Below are 19,853 nucleotides of genomic sequence, written 5' to 3' on the forward strand. Positions count from 1 at the left end.
GATTGTATTTACTAATGATTAATAAGCGCATTGACCGGCTGCGTTTGGGGGATGTATCCTCTGTTTGGGAAAGAGCTGAGTGTTCAGGTGTTCACGGTTCATTCACCATTTCTGCTTCTCTGACTTTCCTCTGAAGATTCCCAACAACCTGCTGAAGCTTTCAGGAGATTTACTTTTTCTCACCTGGTAATTTTGATGCATTTATTTTAGTTCGAATCTTTATTCTAGAAGTTTTCCATCTAATCTGACCAAAACAGAGACCCAAATCAACTGTTAATCAGCAATGAAACTGATTCTGCACTGTTTTCTTCTGGCTGCTGGACTGGTCTGTGGTAAGCCTCGTTCTGTTTCAATTATTTACATTGATTTGAATTGTTTTTTATTAAGTTTACTGTTTTCAAATAGATACGTTAGTTTACATATATAGAAACTGGCTGTATTCTTTGTGATAGTTTGATTTAAAATGAGATCTTTTCTATATGTGAGTAAAAAAAGGACATTTTATCAGCGAACATTGGGGTTTGTTTATTTGAAGCCCTCTGCTATCACACAAACAGCAGCAGCACCAGAGTCCTGGTCCAAAGGTTATGTGTGCAGGCTCATGCCCAAATATGTTCCAGCTGGTACCACCAATGTCCTACACACAGAAATGATCTGGTCTCAGTCTAACTCTAACCCACACGTGCATCACGGTTCTGATGATGTGCATGAACAGGGCACCGGAGTCCGCTGAATGACTTCCAGCGCTCTGAGGGCAGAGAGCTGGTCCCGAGCCCCTGGAATGTAGCTCGAGTCCAGATGCTGCCGGGTCTGAGCCTGGAGGACTGTGCCACCCGCTGCTCACAGTCACTGGACTGCAGGTACACACAACCATTAAAAGCTGGATCAAGATAAGTTGGTCTCAAAACGTCAGTAGGATCTGAACAGCTTCCTTTTCCTCTGATGGCTTTTAGCATTGAGTTTATGTCACCAAACAGATTTATTTCAAGGGTTTAGGTTGAGGGCATTTTTCTTCTGCACTCATGGAAGTGTGTTTTCATAAATCGTGGGTCGTAGGCCTTCATTTGGACTGTCTGAGGAATCACGATGTGAGCGGTCAAATGATCTGTTTGCAAAACCGCTGTCAGGTTTAAACACGTAAGACACCAAAAAAAACACAACACAAGGAAAGAGACACTAAAGTCAGAATTCTGTTTTAAGCTTGAGAATGACAGTCAACACAGTGTGATCTCCACCTCACTGTGTGAAATCCCTCACCACTCTGGCCTTTTGGAATCCGAGCGTCTCTATTTATTACAAGCTGGGAGCTCCCTATTACATGCCTGATGAGCTGATCTGAAGGGAGAGGGGAAAACACAACTCTCAGTTTTTAATTGTTACAAGTTTCAAACAAAGAGCATTCATTATTACACAAGGAACTTTCAGTGTCTAATCACACGATGAGTAGCAAACAGTTGCACGAGTCAGCAGTTGTCAGGTCACCAGATCTCCTTGGGTCATCCTTGGGTCACCAAGATTCAGTATTCTTAAAGTCTCATGAGGGGGCTTAAAACAATACAGCAACTGTTTAAGCATCAAATGGTAAAATCTTTAAGCATAAAACATGATAAATGAAAACAATCTTTAAATGTAATAAAAGCATAAAGCATGATAAAGAAAACATATATAATTATTCTATCAACCGCGCTGCCAAAATGATTTATTTTGATCTTTAAAGCCAAGCACATCTCCATGTTTGAGTCCTAAAGATTAGGAAACTTGTTTAATTTGGCAACAGAGATGTAACGTCACGTAATGGCCTGGTTTTAAGACTCACAGGTCAGATACACAGCCTGGGTCACCTTGCCCTGGCTACAACTCCAATCTGCAATATAGTCCTTCACAGAAGACTTAAAGTCTGCTACTACTCCTTTAATCTATGCAGCTGTCTGCTTATCTAACTGCTATTCCATCCACAGCAAGAAGAGGACATTTCAAGATTTAAAAGAATCGTTTAAATAAACTCTTTTTACTGCCAATCATCAAGGTTCATTATAACTGTGTTTAATTACTGAAATGAATTATTATTCTTTGGTTAATAATTATTTATGATAATCAGTCATGTATAACTATGACAAGAATCGTGCACTTAGTCAGCTCACACGTCACAGCAACTAAGTTAAAGGTAACTGCACTCACATGATTTTTCCCATAACACCAGAACGTTCTATCTTCAGGGAGGCGTGTTTCTGAGGGTTTGTTAAATCTTCTTTCTACATGTCAAAACCTGATTCGTTAGAAATGATAATAGCCATCTTTTAAACAGAACTCTCGTCAGTTGCGAGTGAGTTCTAGAGAAGTTGGGACGGCCGCCCACACTCTTTAACCAACAAAGCGATTTCTGTCACGCTGGCAAAATTGCTCCGACACAACAAAACCTACAGAACAAAGCTGATGCCACGAGATTCCTTAAGAATCTGCAGACGCAAACCAATTCCACCTGTGTGCCTGCGGCATCTCTAGGACCGGAACGAGTCGGTACCATTGGTATTCCCTACCGGACCCAGTACCCTGAGGCTGTTCAACGTCCTCCTCTGACGTCCGGATCCACGACAAGGGTCGCCTGACGGTGAGGTAGAACACAGATTGCGTCTGAATGCTCTTTAATAAGAACAACTTAGCTTATTGACAAAACCGAATGCTTTTTCACCCAGAACGCGTCCTCTCTCCAAGATACACGTTCTGAGACATTGCTTCACTCACAACCAAAACACACTTCACCTTAGATTCATCCAAACACAGGGTTGTTTGTAATACCAAAGCTTTTATAAATTGTCTTTTATTTATTGTCTTTTAAATTGTCATGTCTAAATTGTTTAGTAATAAATGTCTTAACCTTTTTAAACTTGACTCTTTCTTGAAATAAACAGAGTGGGTGTATATTGATCACTGAACAAGCAAAGATCTTTAGATCTTCTGAATTAACAAAGAACTTTTGCTACTAAATTCAATCTTTAAAAATAAATATTATAATCTTTTGATTAACATAGGCCAAGCAAGTTGGTGTATGAATTTATATATATATAAATATATATATATATATATATATATATATATATATATATACATATACACAGTGTGTATATATATATATATATATATATATATATATATATATATATATATATATATATATATATATATATATATGTATGAATTTCATTTGTTAATTTGTTTGATCTTCTTAGGAAAGAAAACATAAGCTGATAGCAACAGCCTTAATTCCTAGATATGTAGTTCATTTACCATACACCCCTAGAACAAGTTGTTATGAAACTGGTGCTCAACTTACCCCAGCTGTGACCTTACCAGTCACATCCACCTCCTCGTTTTCAATAAATTCCTTTTGTTGCATCTTTTTAGTCTGGTTTTAACTGAGTGCTCACCCATCAGAGGAAAATAAAATGTTTAGCCTTCATCACTCTGTCACTCATGCAGGACGTGTTGAGAGGCAAACCGCCCATCCTAAAAGCTACACACACACACACACACACACACACACACACACACACACACACACACACTCACATCCTCTTCCAGGCTGGTTTTAGCTCTTTCTGTCAGCTTAAACATTTTAATTACTGCCCTGTGAGCTGAAATCACAACCACGCACAGCCTTGTCTGCTAAACGGGATGATTCAACGTGAAGATGTAGCCTGCAGCATAATTATAAAAACAAAAATCACAGCTGACCATTTGTAAGCTCTTAAACTTACAAAACAAGCACATCTTCTAAGTTTTCATTGTCTCCAGAGCGTTTAACTATGAGACCCGTCCGACTGCCACCTGTAAACACCTGCCCTGGGTGGCAGACGGAAACAATGCAGAGGTGAAGAGAAACGTCAACTGTGACCTTTACGAGAAGAAAGGTGAGTCTCACAGTACAGAGATGAGTTTCATATCTGCTGAGCAGAATCTGAGTTTTTTTCTCCTTTCTTTCTTCTTTTCTTTTTGTTTGTGAAGTCTATGTGAGAAAGTGCATTGTGGGTAGAGGGGAAGACTACAGAGGGAAAGTCTTCACCACAAAAAGTGGACTCACCTGCCAACAGTGGTGGTCTAAGTTTCCTCATGATCACAGGTGACTCTGAACTCATAAAGATACAGATGTCCAAAAACAGTTGCCATGCCCTTTGAGGTTGTCTTCTCTTGATCTAGTTTCTTTAAAGTTTAAAATGCACAGTGTGTCAAAATATTCCACAGTTTTTGCTGGGTAAGAACTGAAATTGAGTGAAAAAATCAGTTAAGTTTAAATAAAAAAAAAACCTGCAAACACTCTTGAAAGCTTCCTGGAAGCAAAACATAAGAAATCAAGAGCGATTAAATATTTGAGGTTAATGTGTTCAACAACAGCTAAGGGTTTGACCTTCTCTAATGTAAATTATAACAACTGTTCACTTTGAGAGTCCAACACACCTGAAAGCACCTGGTTCATCTCAGGTGGACCCCCACAGGCACCAACGGTCTGGAGCTGAACTACTGCAGGAACCCAGATGGGGATCGGATCGGTCCGTGGTGCTACACGACCGACCCGGAACGACGCTATGAGAGCTGCAACACCCCCCAGTGTAAAGATGGTAGGAAAACAAAGCACTTCACTTTCATAGATTCTTTTGAGGAATCGTTGTTGGAAATGTTAGAATTTATGTTAAAGGAACAGATAATGTGTGTTTTATAAAAACAAAAAAACTCATGACAAAAACTATCTCTTTTGAAATAAACAGATTAGCTCTGACTGGATTGATAAGCTAGTAACTAGTCACATCATCAGGGCCAATTCCACCTTGCCATCTTTGAACAACTCCAAAATTGCACTCATGCAAATACCATCCCATAATCACATACACAGCCACAACTGTAGTGCATTTGCATGTGCATCAGAAAACCAAAGTATTAGCCTTTAGCTTGTCTGTTTGATCAAAGCTAAGTTGATTCAAAAAACAGTCCACAACAGGTCAGATATTAGTTGTTCATAACCTTTCCACATGAACCCACCTTAAAATATTCATGTTTTATGGTATGTGTGCAGAGGTGTGTATCACATGTAATGGAGAGGACTACAGAGGGCAGGTAGATCACACAGTTACCGGCAAAGAGTGTCAGCGATGGGACCAGCAGTACCCTCACCAGCACATCTACCAACCAGAGAAGTACGTCACTAAGCCTCAGATGTTTCTGTCTAATGATCCGGGCTGTACCTACAGTGGGGCAAAAAAAGTTTTTAGTCAGAGAGAGGCCTGTATTTTTCATCATAGGTATACCTTAGCTACTTAGCTATGAGATAAAATGAGTAAAATAATCCAGAAAATCACATTGTCCAATTTTTAAAGAATTTATTTGCTAATTATGGTGGAAAACAAGTATTTGGTCTCCTACAAACGAGTAATATATCTAACAGACCTGTGACTTCTTCTGTGACAAGCTCCTCTGTCCTCCACTCATTACCTAATGGCACCTGTTGTAACTCGTTATCAGTGTAAAAGACACCTGTCCACAACCTCAAACGGTCACACTCCAAACTCCACTATTGCCAAGACCAAAGAGCTGCCAAAGGACACCAGAAACAAAATTGTAGGGCTGCACCAGGCTGGGAAGACTGAATCTGCAGTAGGTATGGTGTGAAGAAATCAATGGTGGGAGCAATTATTAGAAAATGGAAGACATACAAGACCTCTGATGATCTCCCTCGATCTGGGGCTCCATGCAAATATCTCACCCCGTGGGGTCAAAATGATCACAAGAACGGTGAGCAATAATCCCTGACCTACATGGGGGGACTTAGTGAATAACCTGCAGATAGCTGGGACCAAAGTTACAAAGGCTACCATCAGTAACACACTACGCCACCAGGGACTCAAATCCTGCAGACATGTCCCCCTGCTTAAGCCATTACATGTGCAGGCCTGAAGTTTGCTAGACAGCATTTGGATGATTCAGAAGAGGTTTGGGAGAATGTCATATGGTCAGATGAAAGCAAAATAGAACCTTTTGGTTATAACTCTGCTCGTCGTGTTTGGAGGAGAAAGAATGCTGAGTGACATCTAAAGAACACCATACCTACTGTAAAGCATGGAGATGGAAGCATCATGCTTTGGGACTGTTTTTCTGCAAGTGGACCAGGATGACTGATCCGCGTAAAGCAAAGAATGAATGGGACCATGTATCCTCAGATTTTTAGTATAAACCGCCTTCAATCAGCGAGGGCATTGAAGATGAAACATGGTTGGGTCTTTCAGCATGACTATGATCCCAAACGCACTACCCGGGTAATGAAGGAGGGGCCTAGCCAGTCTCCAAATCTCAGCCCCATAGAAAATCTTTGGAAGAGTCGAAAGTCTGTGTTGCCCAGCAACAGCCACAAAACATCACTTCTCTAAAGGAGATCTGCATGGAGGAATGGGCCAAAATACCTGCAACAATGTGGGAAAACCTTGTGAAGACTTAAAGAAAATGTCTGACCTCTGTCATTGGCAACAAAGGGTTTATAACAAAGTACTGAGATGGACTTTCATTATTTACCAAAAACATATTTCCCACCATAATTTGCAAATATGTGTTGTTGTTTTTTTTTTAAATCAGTCAATGTGATTTTCTGAATTTGTTTTTCTCGTTTTTTCTCTCATAGATGAAAATTACAGGCTTCTTTCATATTTTTAAGTGGGAGAACTTGCACAATAGGATTCTGACTTCATACTTTTTTGCATCACTGTGCTTCAAATAATTACAGAAGTTGCACTTTTCAGGTATCCTGATAAGAGTTTAGATGATAACTACTGCCGTAACCCTGACGCCTCTCCGGTGCCGTGGTGTTACACAACAGATCCTGAAGCAGAGAGGGAGAACTGTGACATCAGCAAATGCAGTAAGAACAACTCTGTTTTGTTTTATTTTTCTAAGACAATTGTTCATGTTTTCAGTTTGCATCTAAAATGGAAAATATTCTGACTTTTTTTTTTGCAACAAAAAACAAACAGAGAAACTACTGAATCAGAATTACAATGACTTTGCACTTTTGTCTTCTGCATCAAAATGTGAGTCTTAAACTTGTAGCTTGTTTTGATTTTGTCATTTGCTTTCACTGTTTGCACCAAAAAAACAAGTTATACTAAGCTGTTTGATTCAGACACAACAGATTTACCACAACTCATCATGTTGCTAATTACACCCAGAAATGTCATCATTTCAGTGTTTCTCCAAAAAAATGAGGGAAAAAGTGACACTTGTGATACCAGTGATTCTGTTTTACTTAAAAACAAATCCAGCTGAAGAACACTGATATCTTATAGGTTTTTATTAGAATATTAAAATTCTCTGTGGGATTTTGGTTCAGTGGAGGTTAATTAAGCAAACCCCTTTCGTTCACATGGCCTGATGATGTTTAAACTCAGTTTCTGCACATTCTCACGGTAAATCAAGCTTTTATTATTTTATCAATCCAAACTGTACCAAAGACAGAGGAGGACTGGATTTACCCAACTTTTATTATTATTTCTTAGCCAACAGGCTGCAATATATACCAAGATGGTTGCAAGATAACCCACTAGATGAGTCCTGGTTAGATATAGAACAGACACTTTGCAATACGATGGAGCTTTCAGACTTACCGTTTATTAGCTCAAGCATAAGAAAACATGAAAGCTTCAAAAGTGTTAGTATCAGCACCTCTCTGACAGCATGGTGGGAGTATCTTAAAATGACAGAGTCTTCACTAGTACCATGCAGACGCACACCTATCTGGAATAATCCTGACATTTTGCAAAAAAAACAAATGATGAACCTTCTGGACTGGAAAAATAAAGGGATCCTATACCTGGAACACATATATGAAGGATTGGACTTCATCCCATTTAATCGAATGGTCTCCCAATTTGGAATGGATAAGAATAGCTTTTTAGAATACCACCAAATTAAATCTGTAGTCAAACAAAAATTTAAGCTCAATAAAATAGAATTGCAAACACCACCAATGGTATTAGACTTCTATAATCTCAAACCCCCCAAACTACTGTCTAAAGTTTATAAGACACTGTCCAAAATAGACGATAAAATTGCAATCCCTATTGAAAAATGGGAGGTGGATCCATCAGTCAGCTTTGACCAGAACTTCTGGTCCCAAACTTGTTTCAAAACTTTTAAAATGATCAGACACTCCAATTTACAATTAATTCAGTACAAAATTCTACACAGAGTACACTATACAGGTCATCGGATGTTCAAGATAGGGTTTGTGTCATCTGACACCTGTACACACTGCACAAACAACATTCCTGACAATTACATTCACGCATTGTGGTCCTGCCCACCTGTCCAGGAATTTTGGGGTAGAGTATGTGAGGATCTGTCAAAATGTCTGAAATGTCATTTCCCAACTTACCCCTCTCTTTGATTACTGGGAAACCTGGACGATGTCCCGATTGAAACATCTTTGGTTCACGTGGTTCTGACTGCCATATGCATCGCTAAGAAAACTATCCTCTTGAATTGGAAAATAGAGATACTCTCTGCATTAACCAGTATAGAAATCTTTTGTTAGATCATATTACACTTGATATAGCCTCTGCTTCCACTTCAAATCAATCTCTCTGGGCTCCTTTGATCGGTTCCATCACATAGCGATGATGGGGACCATTGATATTGTCCTGCGGGATGATGTGGGTTGGGGGGTGGAGGGTCTGAGTTTGGAGTATCCGGATGTTCCCTGGAGGTGGGTTCACTGGGGGGTGTCTGGGACTGGGGGGCTGTCGCCCCCTCTGGAGGTGCTTGGGTTGCCTCGGGGGGTGGACTGCTGGCGGTTGTGAGTGGGGCCCCTTGGAGGTCTTGGCGGTGGCCATGGGTCACTGCCTGGCAGCTGCATTGCCCCTGGGCGGGTCTGGGTGGGGGCCTGGGGGCTCGGGGTGTGGGGGTGGCCGGCCCCGTGTGGGGATCTGGGCGGGGCCTTGGGGTCGGGTCCTGACATGTATGCTGCCGGGAAGAAGGCAGGAACACGCAGCAGTGCCTGGCCTGGGTTCAGGGGCCTCAGGTAGACCTTGGCTCCTCTGCTGTCCCATCACAGGGGAGGGGGAGGTCCAGGAGGGGGAGGACCAAACCTTACCTGGATGTTCTATGTCTTATATATTCTGGAAGTTGTGCAAATGCAGGGATGGGCATAGATATTCTGCTGGGGTGGGGCTGGGTTGGTGCCCTCAGACTCCGTGAGGCTCTGCAATGCTGCTGCTTTGGGCCCTGGCAGGATGGGCTGGGGTCTCCATGCCCTGGGTGGCATTTTGACAACAGAGGTGCCTATTGGGGCCAGTGGGGGAGCTGGCTCCCTGGAGGGCTAAGCCCAACCAGTCATTCCTCCTCATCCCCGCATATTTTTCTCCTCCTGCTCCCTCATATCATCAAACAAACATGCACATAGGACCTTGGGGGGTGGACAAGTCAGGGAGTGCGGGTATGGACCCCATTTCTGCATTCCTGTGGCAACTTGCCCCCCAATTTTATTTCCACCTTATACCTTTCCACCGACGACACTCCACGCAAACACACGCTTAGGGGCTTGGGAGTGAACACACTCAACGACACTTGGCAGGGGGATTTCTCAGCCTCCTCCCAAGTGTCGGTGCCCACTTCCAATTTTAAACTGCACTTAGACACCAAGGGCTGTGGGTGCAAGTGGGGAGGTGCGGTGGCATCAGCTGGCATAGGCCAGACAATGCCCGCACTGCCCGCTCACCACAGCCATGGAATACACCTCATCAACACACAACACTATATTGGAGCAGGTGGAGGGAGACTAGGGGTCTTAGCACACCTCTGTTGTTGCTTGGCTTCCTGGGGCTGGAGGCAAGGAGGGAGATCTGGCCGTCTGGTTGGGGTCTGGGGTGGTGGGTTGCTGTGCTCAGGGTTGGGCGGGGGAGCCTGCTCATCAGCACCCCAGCAGAAAGGATCAAACTCTGGGAACCGGTGATGGTTGTACCCCATGTGCAGCAGTACCGGGACCAGAGTGAATAGGGTGTGTATGGGGAGCATGAGTGGGTGTCCGGCGTGCATTTTTGTAAGTCTTTGGTTGTGTGTGTATGTGTGAGCATGAGGGAGGGAGTGTGTGACTGTGTTTGTGTATGACTGTATATGTCAGGTGGGGCCTTTGACTCCTCTCTTCTCCTGGGACTTCTTTTGATTATATAGATCTTTGTCTCCCCTCCCCCTGCCACACCTGGTGTGGAGTGTGGTGCCTTGGTCTGCCTGAGTGTTCGTGGCTCCTGGGTCAGGGGGTTTAAGATGTTTGGCGTCTACCTGATCAATCCCAGTGGCTGCCTGGTGGGGTCTGGGTCCCTGGGCTCTGCTGGGTCCCCAGCGGGGGTGGTCGCCCTTGGGTCCCGGGTCGCTGGGTCCCGGGCTCGGCCGACTAGGGGGTGGGAGGCTGCGGGCGGGCTTGTGGGCTTGCCGCTGATATCTCCCGGGACTCTGCTGGCTGATGGTTGTGGCCCCCCGGGGCGATCCTCTGTGCCTCTTGAGGGGGGCGGGGGCCTTTCTGGTTGCAGTCTCCTTTGGGTTCCTGTGTTCTGGGGCAGCGCCTAGATCTCTGGGACTTGGAGCTCCCCCCGTCTCCTACACATCTTTGGGGGGCAGATCTGTGGTCCCTCACACTCTCTATTAGACACTTTTATAGAGAAACCTTACATAAACAAGCGCATGTACACACACAGGTGCTCACATGGTGCTCTCAAAGTATGGGCTTGGGCACGTTCAACACATGTCTTAAGGCTGTCGTTGCCACTAAATGCACTATGATTAATTATCGTGTGATTGTTCATTTAAACAATGTTGATTTTATATTTCATCATCAGGTTGACGCGGTGATAGCTTGCTCCTGATGTATTGTTGTGTGTCCCATTTTTTTCTATTCTATCTCTTTCTGCAGGTCTAGAAGCAGACTCTTGTTCATTATTGTTTATTTTTGTGCCCCCCCCCCCCCCCCTCTCTCTCTCTCCACCTTTTGTCTTTTCCTTTTACTTTCACCTCTGACTTCGTGTCTGGTCGGAATCACAAAGCATTCAATAACAGTAAAGTTTTAAGTATCAGGTGTGACATTAAAAGCAGACGCTTTGATGCTCCACCTGAGAGTAGATCTGTAAGGCTTGTTACCAGCATTCAGACATCAATTCTGTTTGCTTCACAGCCAGACAGGACACGGTTAAAAAATAAAATAAAATAAAATCAATCCAAACTGTAGCCTGACTTGATTGGATGGATAGCTTTCATCATGATTGTGCAACCTTGGGCTTTTCTAGTAAATAAAAAAATAATAATTATTGAGGCAGAGTACACTGTAAAAGGCTGTCATCTAGTGGTGACATTTAATAACCTCATTCACTCTGGGTCTGTGAGAGACGCTTTGATCAATACTGGCTATTTCAACAACGTGATACATTTTGTTGTTCTATAGTCATTTTTACAACAATAAAACTGAAACAAAAGTTTCTCATCTCAAACATAAAAGCTTTAAAATTATTTTCTGATCATTTTGAAAGTTTTTTCTGTGAAAAAGTTATAAATAATTACTTTGCTCTGTTCCTCTAAACTGTTTATCTGACAGGACTGATAAACTAATGGCTAATCTGAGTAGAGCCAAGACCCTATAGTAGCATATTTATGCATATCGTATTTTTTAAATCTTCCATGATTTTTTACGTAAAACCTTGCGGTTACTTTTCAGTATAGCAGCCACATGTTGCATTGTCTTCATTTTTTTTCCAAAATAAAAAATGTAAAACAAATTTGTTTATGATGGTGTGAAAGTTCTGATCCCATTTGTTATGTGCTCAGCTGAAGTTCAGGTGGAGAAGAGGCAACGATCCAGCTTCACCACCAACTGTTTCCGTGGTCGCGGGGAGGATTACCGTGGGAAAGTTAACGAGACGACATCAGGAATCCCCTGTCAGCGCTGGGACGCCCAGGCTCCTCATCAGCACCCCTTCTACCCAAACACATACGAGTGCAAGTTAGTCCTTTTGTTTTTCAAGGTCCAAAAAGGCTCTGCTGGCTATTTAGTATTTAGATCAAAATGTTGGATTTTGAGGACTGCATTGTGGTGCAGTTGCACTTTTTCTTGACAGTAAAGTAAAGTTGTAGGTTCAAACCCCACCTGCATGGAGTTTGCACGTTCTCTTTGTGTGGGTCTTCTCCAGTTTCCTCTTGCTAGATTAGAGACTCTAAAGCAGTGAACCTCAACTGGTGGCATGCAGGCCACATTTGCCCCGCCAGACCTTTCCACCTGCTTTAAAATCACCCACAGTGAATATTAAGTTTTGGTGTTTTTTCATCATGTTGGCACTGATTACCTGCTATATTAAAACCAGCCACAATTTCAGGGCAATCTCTGCACCAGGGGTGGTTCTAGGGTAGATCCAGGGGGTCCAGTGCCACCTTGACAGCAAAATTGCTCCCCCACCCCCGCCTCTCTGCTGAGGGTGGAGCCATGAAGTCATAATTTTTTGTGAAAATTTAACAAGATGCAGACCCAAAGCATGTGAATACATTTATCTGGAATTCAAATGAGATATTTAGACAAATATTTCATGGTGTCACTGAGATAAATAACTCTGGTTTATGCATGTCTTGCAACATAGTAGCATTCTAGAACTAATTGAAAATCTTTTTAATCTAAAGTAACTGTAACTGAATTACTGTGACTATATTGTTACAATTTATTACTGAAAAATAAAATACTTAAAGCATGTTTTTAATGTTTTCTTACAAACATGCCTTTCTAAGACAGCGGCTGGCCCCAGCCTGGCCCCCTCTAATGTTAGCCTAGAACCTCCCCTGCTTTGCACGTCTAATCAGCACAGGCAGATTATTTCTGTGTCATATGTTAGATTGATCTCAATATTTTGTTTTGAATATCATCCAGAGGTTTAGAGGAGAACTACTGCAGGAACCCAGATGGTTCAGAGGCTCCGTGGTGCTTCACCTCCGTGCCAGAGATGAGAACGGCTCTCTGCCTGCAGATCAAACGCTGTGCAGACGACATAGAAGCAGAAGGTAGAAGTTAATTATTCAGTTTTGAGCCCAGATTTGAATCCAGCATAAATCATTTCGATAAAGATGTGAATGTAAGTGATAGAGTGTCCAAAGCTGTAGAAATGAAGTCCTGTAAGCCTGACTATTGAAACGTTATTTTAGCCCGCTTATCTGATCATTTGAATACTAATAGACTAGACTTTCTGTACTTGCAGACTGCTACCAGGAAAATGGAAAAAACTATAGAGGAGTTGTCCGTAAAACTCGTAAAGGGGTCACCTGCCAGAACTGGAACATTAACACGCCTCACCAAACCAAGTACTGTAATCTTTTACACCTTATAAACTTTTTTTTTTCATTTTAGCTAAATAAATAATCATTTAATGCATTTATCATCTCTAGTTTTGCATTAAAATTCAGTTTATAAATACTGATCAAATTCTAAGCAGAGATTTGTGTGATTTTACAGGATAAACCCACAAACTCACCCAGAGGCCAATCTAACAGAGAATTACTGTCGAAACCCAGATGGGGACCAGCACGGACCCTGGTGCTACACCTCCGACCCTAAAACTGAGTTTGACTACTGCGCCATAAAACAGTGTGGTAAATACTTAAGCAAATGGATCCAGAGCCCCTGGTTCCTGACATGCAGATAAACAGATGTGTTGTCTTCAAACAGCTGGAGAGAAAGTATCCCTGACAGAACCAGTAGGTGAGTCTGTAGACAACATGGAGCAGAATCTCTTCCCGAGTCCAGACTGTAGCAGTGATCTTCCGTGTTTTTGTGAATGCAGAGAACGTGGAGTTCAGCGAGTGTGGAAAGAGAGACGCTCGCTTCCTGCCTACAAGGATGCGCATTGTGAGTGGGGTTCCTGGGAACTCGCCGTGGACCGTGAGCCTCAGAGACAGGTCAGGCTGACAGCTGATGGCATTTGCTGATGGACTATCAAAACACTCTGTTGCACGGTGAGTGACCTCTGACCTATTTGTGTGCAGGAAGGGAAACCACTTCTGCGGAGGATCACTGGTGAATCCCAGATGGGTGATCAGCACCAAGCAGTGTTTCTCCTCCTGGTAGCTCTGATAAAACCACCTCTCGTTAAAGTTTCAGCTAGGAAAATCATGCTTGAACACACTTAATGCAAACAATGGCAGGGATGGGACTGAAACAACACACTCCAGTGTTCCAATTATCTGATGGCTTTATACATTCTGAAATCATAAATATTTAAAGGGGACATTTTATGACTTAAGTTAAAATAGTTCTGTGGTCAATCCAAAACACGTTCATAAAGTTCTTTGCCCAAAATCCCCCTTGCATGAAGCAATTTAAGTAGTTTTAACAGTTTCAGTACCTTCCAGGATAAGCCGTTCTGTCCCTTTTATGCAAACAAGCTGGAGCTGGCTACACCTACACTTCCCCTGCTCAGGCTGCTATAAGCTAAGAAGCTCCGATTTTCAAGAGTGACTCAGAGTAGAGCCAGTCCTTCAAAAGGGAGGTGGTTCTTTGCTAGTTTGTGACATCACAAATGGAGACCTTTGGAAACTGCTTATTTTATACTCATAAAACCAAACACTGACCGACAACGGATGGATGGGTTTTTTCACTTTTAGAGTGTTCGTAGACATGGCAGCACACAAATATGCAAAAGGTGAATTTTGCGTAATTTGTCTTCTTTAAGAAAAATGATTGAATGAAAGTGAAAAAGGACTTTTTGAGATCTTTTACTACATTCAGTTCAACCTATAGGCACTTTGGATTTGCAAGACTACATAATCATAAAAACACTATTTTGGAGCCATAAATAGTTTGAAATATAACTGAAAAATTAAAATTGACATGTCAAAAGCAACTCTCCTAGATAAGTCTACATTGAACTGAAAATATAACTAAAGAGCAGCATGTCTTCACATGAGGATTTTTTATTTATGTTTTATGGTAGTACTCTTGGTCACTCACAACTAAAGGGCATGATTCCACCCCTGTAACTTTTTATTTCTGCTTTAGAGAAAATTCAGTGTTTCTTTCTGCGTTACAAAGGTGTGGCTCACTGAAAAAAAATTTTCACTGATTATATTTGATTATAACCAGTCACCGTGAGTTTTTCATGCAGGCTGAACATGAAAATAGTCTCCTATACCAATCTCCTGCATTAGCTTCTGATAGAAAATAGATGGTGAAACTCTCGGATTTGAAAATCCTGATAGATCTATGTCAAATAACATTGATGGGATTCAAAGAGCTTGACTCGTGACAGGGAAGGCTGTTGTTCCATGGTCCAGGAATCAGCAGAGAATGTCTCGGCTAGAAGAGGCTAAGCTGTTAGCATTTCCACCACGCAGAAAAACACCTCCAGGCTTGTTATTGGTGAAGATAAAACATCCATGTTGGAGATTGGTGGTAGAGTCACATTGCTCTTATCCAATGCGAGGCAAGATGTCCAGTGGCACCTAAACAGCAGCATTGGCTCTGGATAGCATAGCGAGTGTCCACATATGGGGAGTCCGGTAATTTTCCATGCCCAACCAGACATCTTTTCAGCCCTCTTCCCAATGCAATCTGCCAGAGCTGAACAGGTCCAACATGCCCACTGCTGACTGATTGGCCGGCTCAAATTCACACCTCCCGTTAGGGGGAACCTCCGATTGGTGGATATATTCAGCCAGCAGGGGGTTTCGTGCATGCACGATTCATTATTATTCTGGATGATGTAGAGTTAATGAGTCTTGGCCTGAAGTCGTTTTTCTCACTGCTGTGAGGAGCACACACACACACACACACACACACACACACACACACACACACACACACACACACACGGTAATGCCAGACACAGCAAAGCAGGACTCAAAAACCTGCTGTCTGGTGTCACTCTCTGTAGCAGACTTGTCTGTGCTCAAACAAGCTATTCTGGGCCTTTTTCCTTTTGCCCTGAGTACAGCTTGCATTCATACCAGAGGAACTGCTAATGCATTGATTAAACGAGCTTCCCGTAGCTTGAAGAATGAAATCAGTTTATGTTTAAAAGTCAACAAAAAACTAAAAGTCTCTAAATTCAGCTTTGGAGGACTTTATTTAAGCTTGATAACATAAAAAAGGACCAAAGTTCTCAAAAGCATGTTACAGATGTGTTTTTGTCAGATCTTTAAGATTATCTGCTTGCACAGCTACGTGGACCTGCCCGGGTACTCTGCCAGGATGGGAACTCTTTACCGTGACCCACAAGAAGGAGAGCCGGATGTGCAAACCATCCCTCTCACCAAGATTGTGTGTGGACCATCTGAGTCTCAGCTGGTCATGCTACAGCTGGAATCGTGAGTTTTACACACATACACACACACACACACACACACACACACTTGTTTTATTGCCCCTGACTATGTCTTATTTTTGTCTACAGTCCTGCCCAGATCAATGAGCGCGTCTCTCAGATCTGCCTCCCTCCTGAGCGCTACATAGTCCCAGAGTCGACAGTCTGTGAAATTGCAGGATGGGGTGAAACGAAAGGTAACCTCTTTGGAGAGGATGATCTGCACTCATTTCAGCTACAAGTTACATGAAGAGAAAAAGATGACTTAATCCAGATGAGCATTTTGTTTCTTCCCTTCAAAAAACGAGGGGTCCTGAGTTCAGCAACAGATTGCGTCTCTATTTCCACAATCAGTCAATCAAAAAATTGGCACCTTTTGCCTCCAGGTTTCTTAGAACTTTACTTGCATTTGCCTCTTTTTGTCGCTGCTTTCATTCAGGGACAGGAGATGAGACTGTCCTGAACGTGGCGCAGATACCCGTTATTAGTAACAAGGAGTGCAACAAATACTTCAGGGGTCGGGTTCGTGAAAACGAGATGTGCACAAACTCTTTCCATGGTGGAGTAGGTGCCTGTGAGGTAAGCAACTGTAGGACAAAAAAACTGATCCGTTTTACAGTTTTCTAAGAGATTTCAGCACATTTAGTTCAAAAATACACTTCAAACTTCACCAACACTGACTTTTTTCTTAAATGTTTACTAAACTTGAGAAATCAGAGCTTTGCTGATTTTGCTTTACATAAACCAATAGGCCAGCAAACCTTTCAAACAAAGCCAATCTCAGGATTGGGGAACATTTTTCTGCCTTTTTTCCCTAAAACATATTTTACAGAAGTTTGTTTCTGCGTAAAAATGACGAATAGGATATGGATGAAACATGAAATATTTCAGTTTTGTGCAGATGTTCATTTATTTCAGTGATTCATCTTAAGAGAAAGTAATATGATAGACTCATTACATGCAAAGTGAGACATTTCAAGCCTTTATTTGTTGTAATTGTGAGGATTATGGCTTACAGCTAATGAAAACCAAAAATTCAAAATCTATTAGAATATTGACCATTAGACCGTTAGAATATTGTGAAGAGGTTTAATATTCTAGAAATGTCACACTTTAATCAGCTAATCCAAGACAACTGCAAAGGGTTCCTGGGCCTTTAGATGGTCTCTCAGTCTAAGTTGAGTTAAGGACACAAATAGACTTATGCACCAAATTCTAGTCTTTCAAGTTTCCCTGTGGCTGCAGCTAAAAGCGTCAGTGTAAAACTGTTCCAATGTCCCAGTATCCATAATGATTCAAGTAACATTATTTCATAAGCCTTTTCATCCTTTTAACCCTCCCACTGTCTTTATGGGTGACCCCGCGAGGAAAGTTGACCACTGAGCAGGATTGATGGTTTATCCCTTGAGGTCCACGTAGGGGTGAGGTGGTGCTCATTCCTCACTCCTGCCACGTGGACCCAAGGGATAAACCATCAACCCTGCTCAATGGTCAACTTTCCTCGCGGGGTCACACCCATTAGGACAGTGGGAGGGTTAAATGTGCCACAAAAATTTGATCTTTTTTAAAGCAAAAACACCTGTATAGTGAAAGCATTTTTTGCAGCTCATCAATAAGCCTCATATTAGTAAAAATCTGAACATAAAAATTTCAAAAACTGTCTACATGGGGACACAATTCCAGAAAATTCTAGAAATTCAGTTGGGGGATGGAGAAAATCACTCTGAGGGCCACCAATGGCCCCTGCACCGCACTTTGAACATGCCTGCTTTACATCATCGTCCGTTGTTTCCTACAAAATTATGGGATTTATCCCATCTTGTCTGGAAGGAAACTAGCCTGGCAAGCCAGACTAACTGAATAACTTTGCAAGGCAGGAATTTAGCCCAGTTGACTAGGCTAGGAGGAAACTGCAACCCGAATTTGAGCCTGTGATCTTTCTGGTGCAAGTCAACAGTGCTATCAACTGTGCCACCATGAAGCCCCCATTTACAGATTATTTTTAGAAATAGTGAATAATTGTCATTGTGTATTTTTAAAAAGCAGCTGGAGGAGCAATGCTTTAATTTTGCTGCAAGATTTGGTTCACTGGCAACAATGTCTTGCCCAAATGGTCCCAAATCAATGGAGCACTGATGCTGTTGTGAAACAGCTCACGTTTTCCATTTCACAGGTCATGCATATCAAAAAGTAAGGTTATTTATGATTTTTACAAAAAAAAATACACACCCAAAAATAGCCTATCAATTCACTTTAAGCAGAGCTAAACAAACTAGAGGAGAGCTGTGGCTTCATGTTGAACTTAAAGTTAAAAAAATAACTCAGAAAAATGTGAACAAATGCGTTTTTCAAAACAAAACTTTTCCTTGAGTGACACAAATCAATGCATGTGAAGTGTTATAAATTAATGCCTCAAATGCATAAAGAAACTCCTCTTGTGATTTAAATCTCTTGAGAAAAGAACACAGTTATTTATAAGCGCCTGTAAATCAAGCACTTTCACCATATGGACAGTGTAAGTGAACTGGTTTCCAACGTGAGCCGTGACAGGCAGTCATAACAAAGACAAATAATGACTCCGGACTGTTGTTGCTGTGTGTCTGCAGAGAGACTATGGCGGCCCGCTGGCGTGTCAGAACGCTGACTGCTGGGTACTCGAGGGTGTGATCATCCCCATGAGGCGCTGTGGACACCCGGGGCAGCCCAACATCTTCATCCGGGTCTCTGTGTACGTGGACTGGATCAAGAAGGTCATGGAAATGGCTTAAAGAACTCAGAACTGATCAAAGCCATCAGAAACAATACAACCTTTTTTTTTTTATCTCAGATGTTGCAAGAATTTAATATCAAAATGTACAGTCGGATGATGATGGTTGATTAATAAGACTGAAGAGACGTATGTGTCACTTTTTTTTTCTTTTGTTTTTTGCACATAATCGTTAGGGAATTCTATTTTTATGTTTCAAGATGTGTTCTGTTTATTACTGTTGTAACTTACCCATGAGCTTTTATTGTATATCACCACTGCTGCTTTCGTTCTTGACTGAGTTGTGGTCAAATAAACATTTTTCATCTGCCTCTAACTTAACTATTGTCCTCCTACTGTCTGTTTTCACTCGTATATTCTGGCTCTGGGTCGCAGGGTAGCAGCTCCGGCAGAGGTGCCCAAACCTCCCTTTCCCAAACTCCACAAGCTCCGTCCCCAGGCATTCCCTGGCCAAAGTGGAGATGTAATCCCTCCGACAGGGATCCCTCCAGGACATGCCTGAAACACCTGCCCTGGGTGGCGTCCGGGGGGCGTTCTCACCAAATACCCAAACAACCTCCTCTGGCTCCTCTCGACATATAGGAGCAGCGACCACTCTGAGTCTCTCCTGAATGTCGGACCTCTTCACACTATCTCTAAAGTTGAGTCCGGCCACCAGATGGAGAAGACTAAATTTGGCCGTATTTATTTGCGATCTTTATTTATTTATTTATTTATTTTGTCATTTCCCA

The 19,853-nt window shown here is 42.2% G+C and overlaps 1 protein-coding gene across 1 annotated transcript; it reads left to right on the forward strand.

Annotated features, from left to right (window-relative positions):
- Positions 1-46: 46 nt before the first annotated feature.
- mst1 (macrophage stimulating 1) lies at positions 47-19,443 on the forward strand. Its single transcript, XM_015958975.3, has 18 exons — positions 47-332; positions 716-860; positions 3,793-3,908; positions 4,003-4,117; positions 4,477-4,613; positions 5,066-5,186; positions 6,780-6,898; positions 11,845-12,019; positions 12,932-13,062; positions 13,257-13,359; positions 13,511-13,647; positions 13,724-13,756; positions 13,839-13,953; positions 14,041-14,118; positions 16,213-16,359; positions 16,446-16,552; positions 16,795-16,934; positions 18,962-19,443. Exons 1-18 carry the CDS (start codon positions 284-286, stop codon positions 19,121-19,123), a joined length of 2,130 nt encoding a protein of 709 aa, XP_015814461.1. The 5' UTR covers positions 47-283; the 3' UTR covers positions 19,124-19,443.
- Positions 19,444-19,853: the final 410 nt, after the last annotated feature.

The sequence above is a fragment of the Nothobranchius furzeri genome, chromosome 3 (genome assembly GCF_043380555.1).
Source record: "Nothobranchius furzeri strain GRZ-AD chromosome 3, NfurGRZ-RIMD1, whole genome shotgun sequence".
In the NCBI taxonomy this organism is placed as follows: Eukaryota; Metazoa; Chordata; class Actinopteri; order Cyprinodontiformes; family Nothobranchiidae; genus Nothobranchius; species Nothobranchius furzeri.

Excerpts from the sequence above, each read along its gene's own strand:
- mst1 (XM_015958975.3), top strand. The coding sequence starts at position 284 with ATGAAACTGATTCTGCACTGTTTTCTTCTGGCTGCTGGACTGGTCTGT. Across the intron at positions 6,899-11,844 it reads CTGTGACATCAGCAAATGCA|CTGAAGTTCAGGTGGAGAAG; the intron begins GTAAGAACAACT and ends TTATGTGCTCAG. Across the intron at positions 16,553-16,794 it reads AGGATGGGGTGAAACGAAAG|GGACAGGAGATGAGACTGTC; the intron begins GTAACCTCTTTG and ends GCTTTCATTCAG.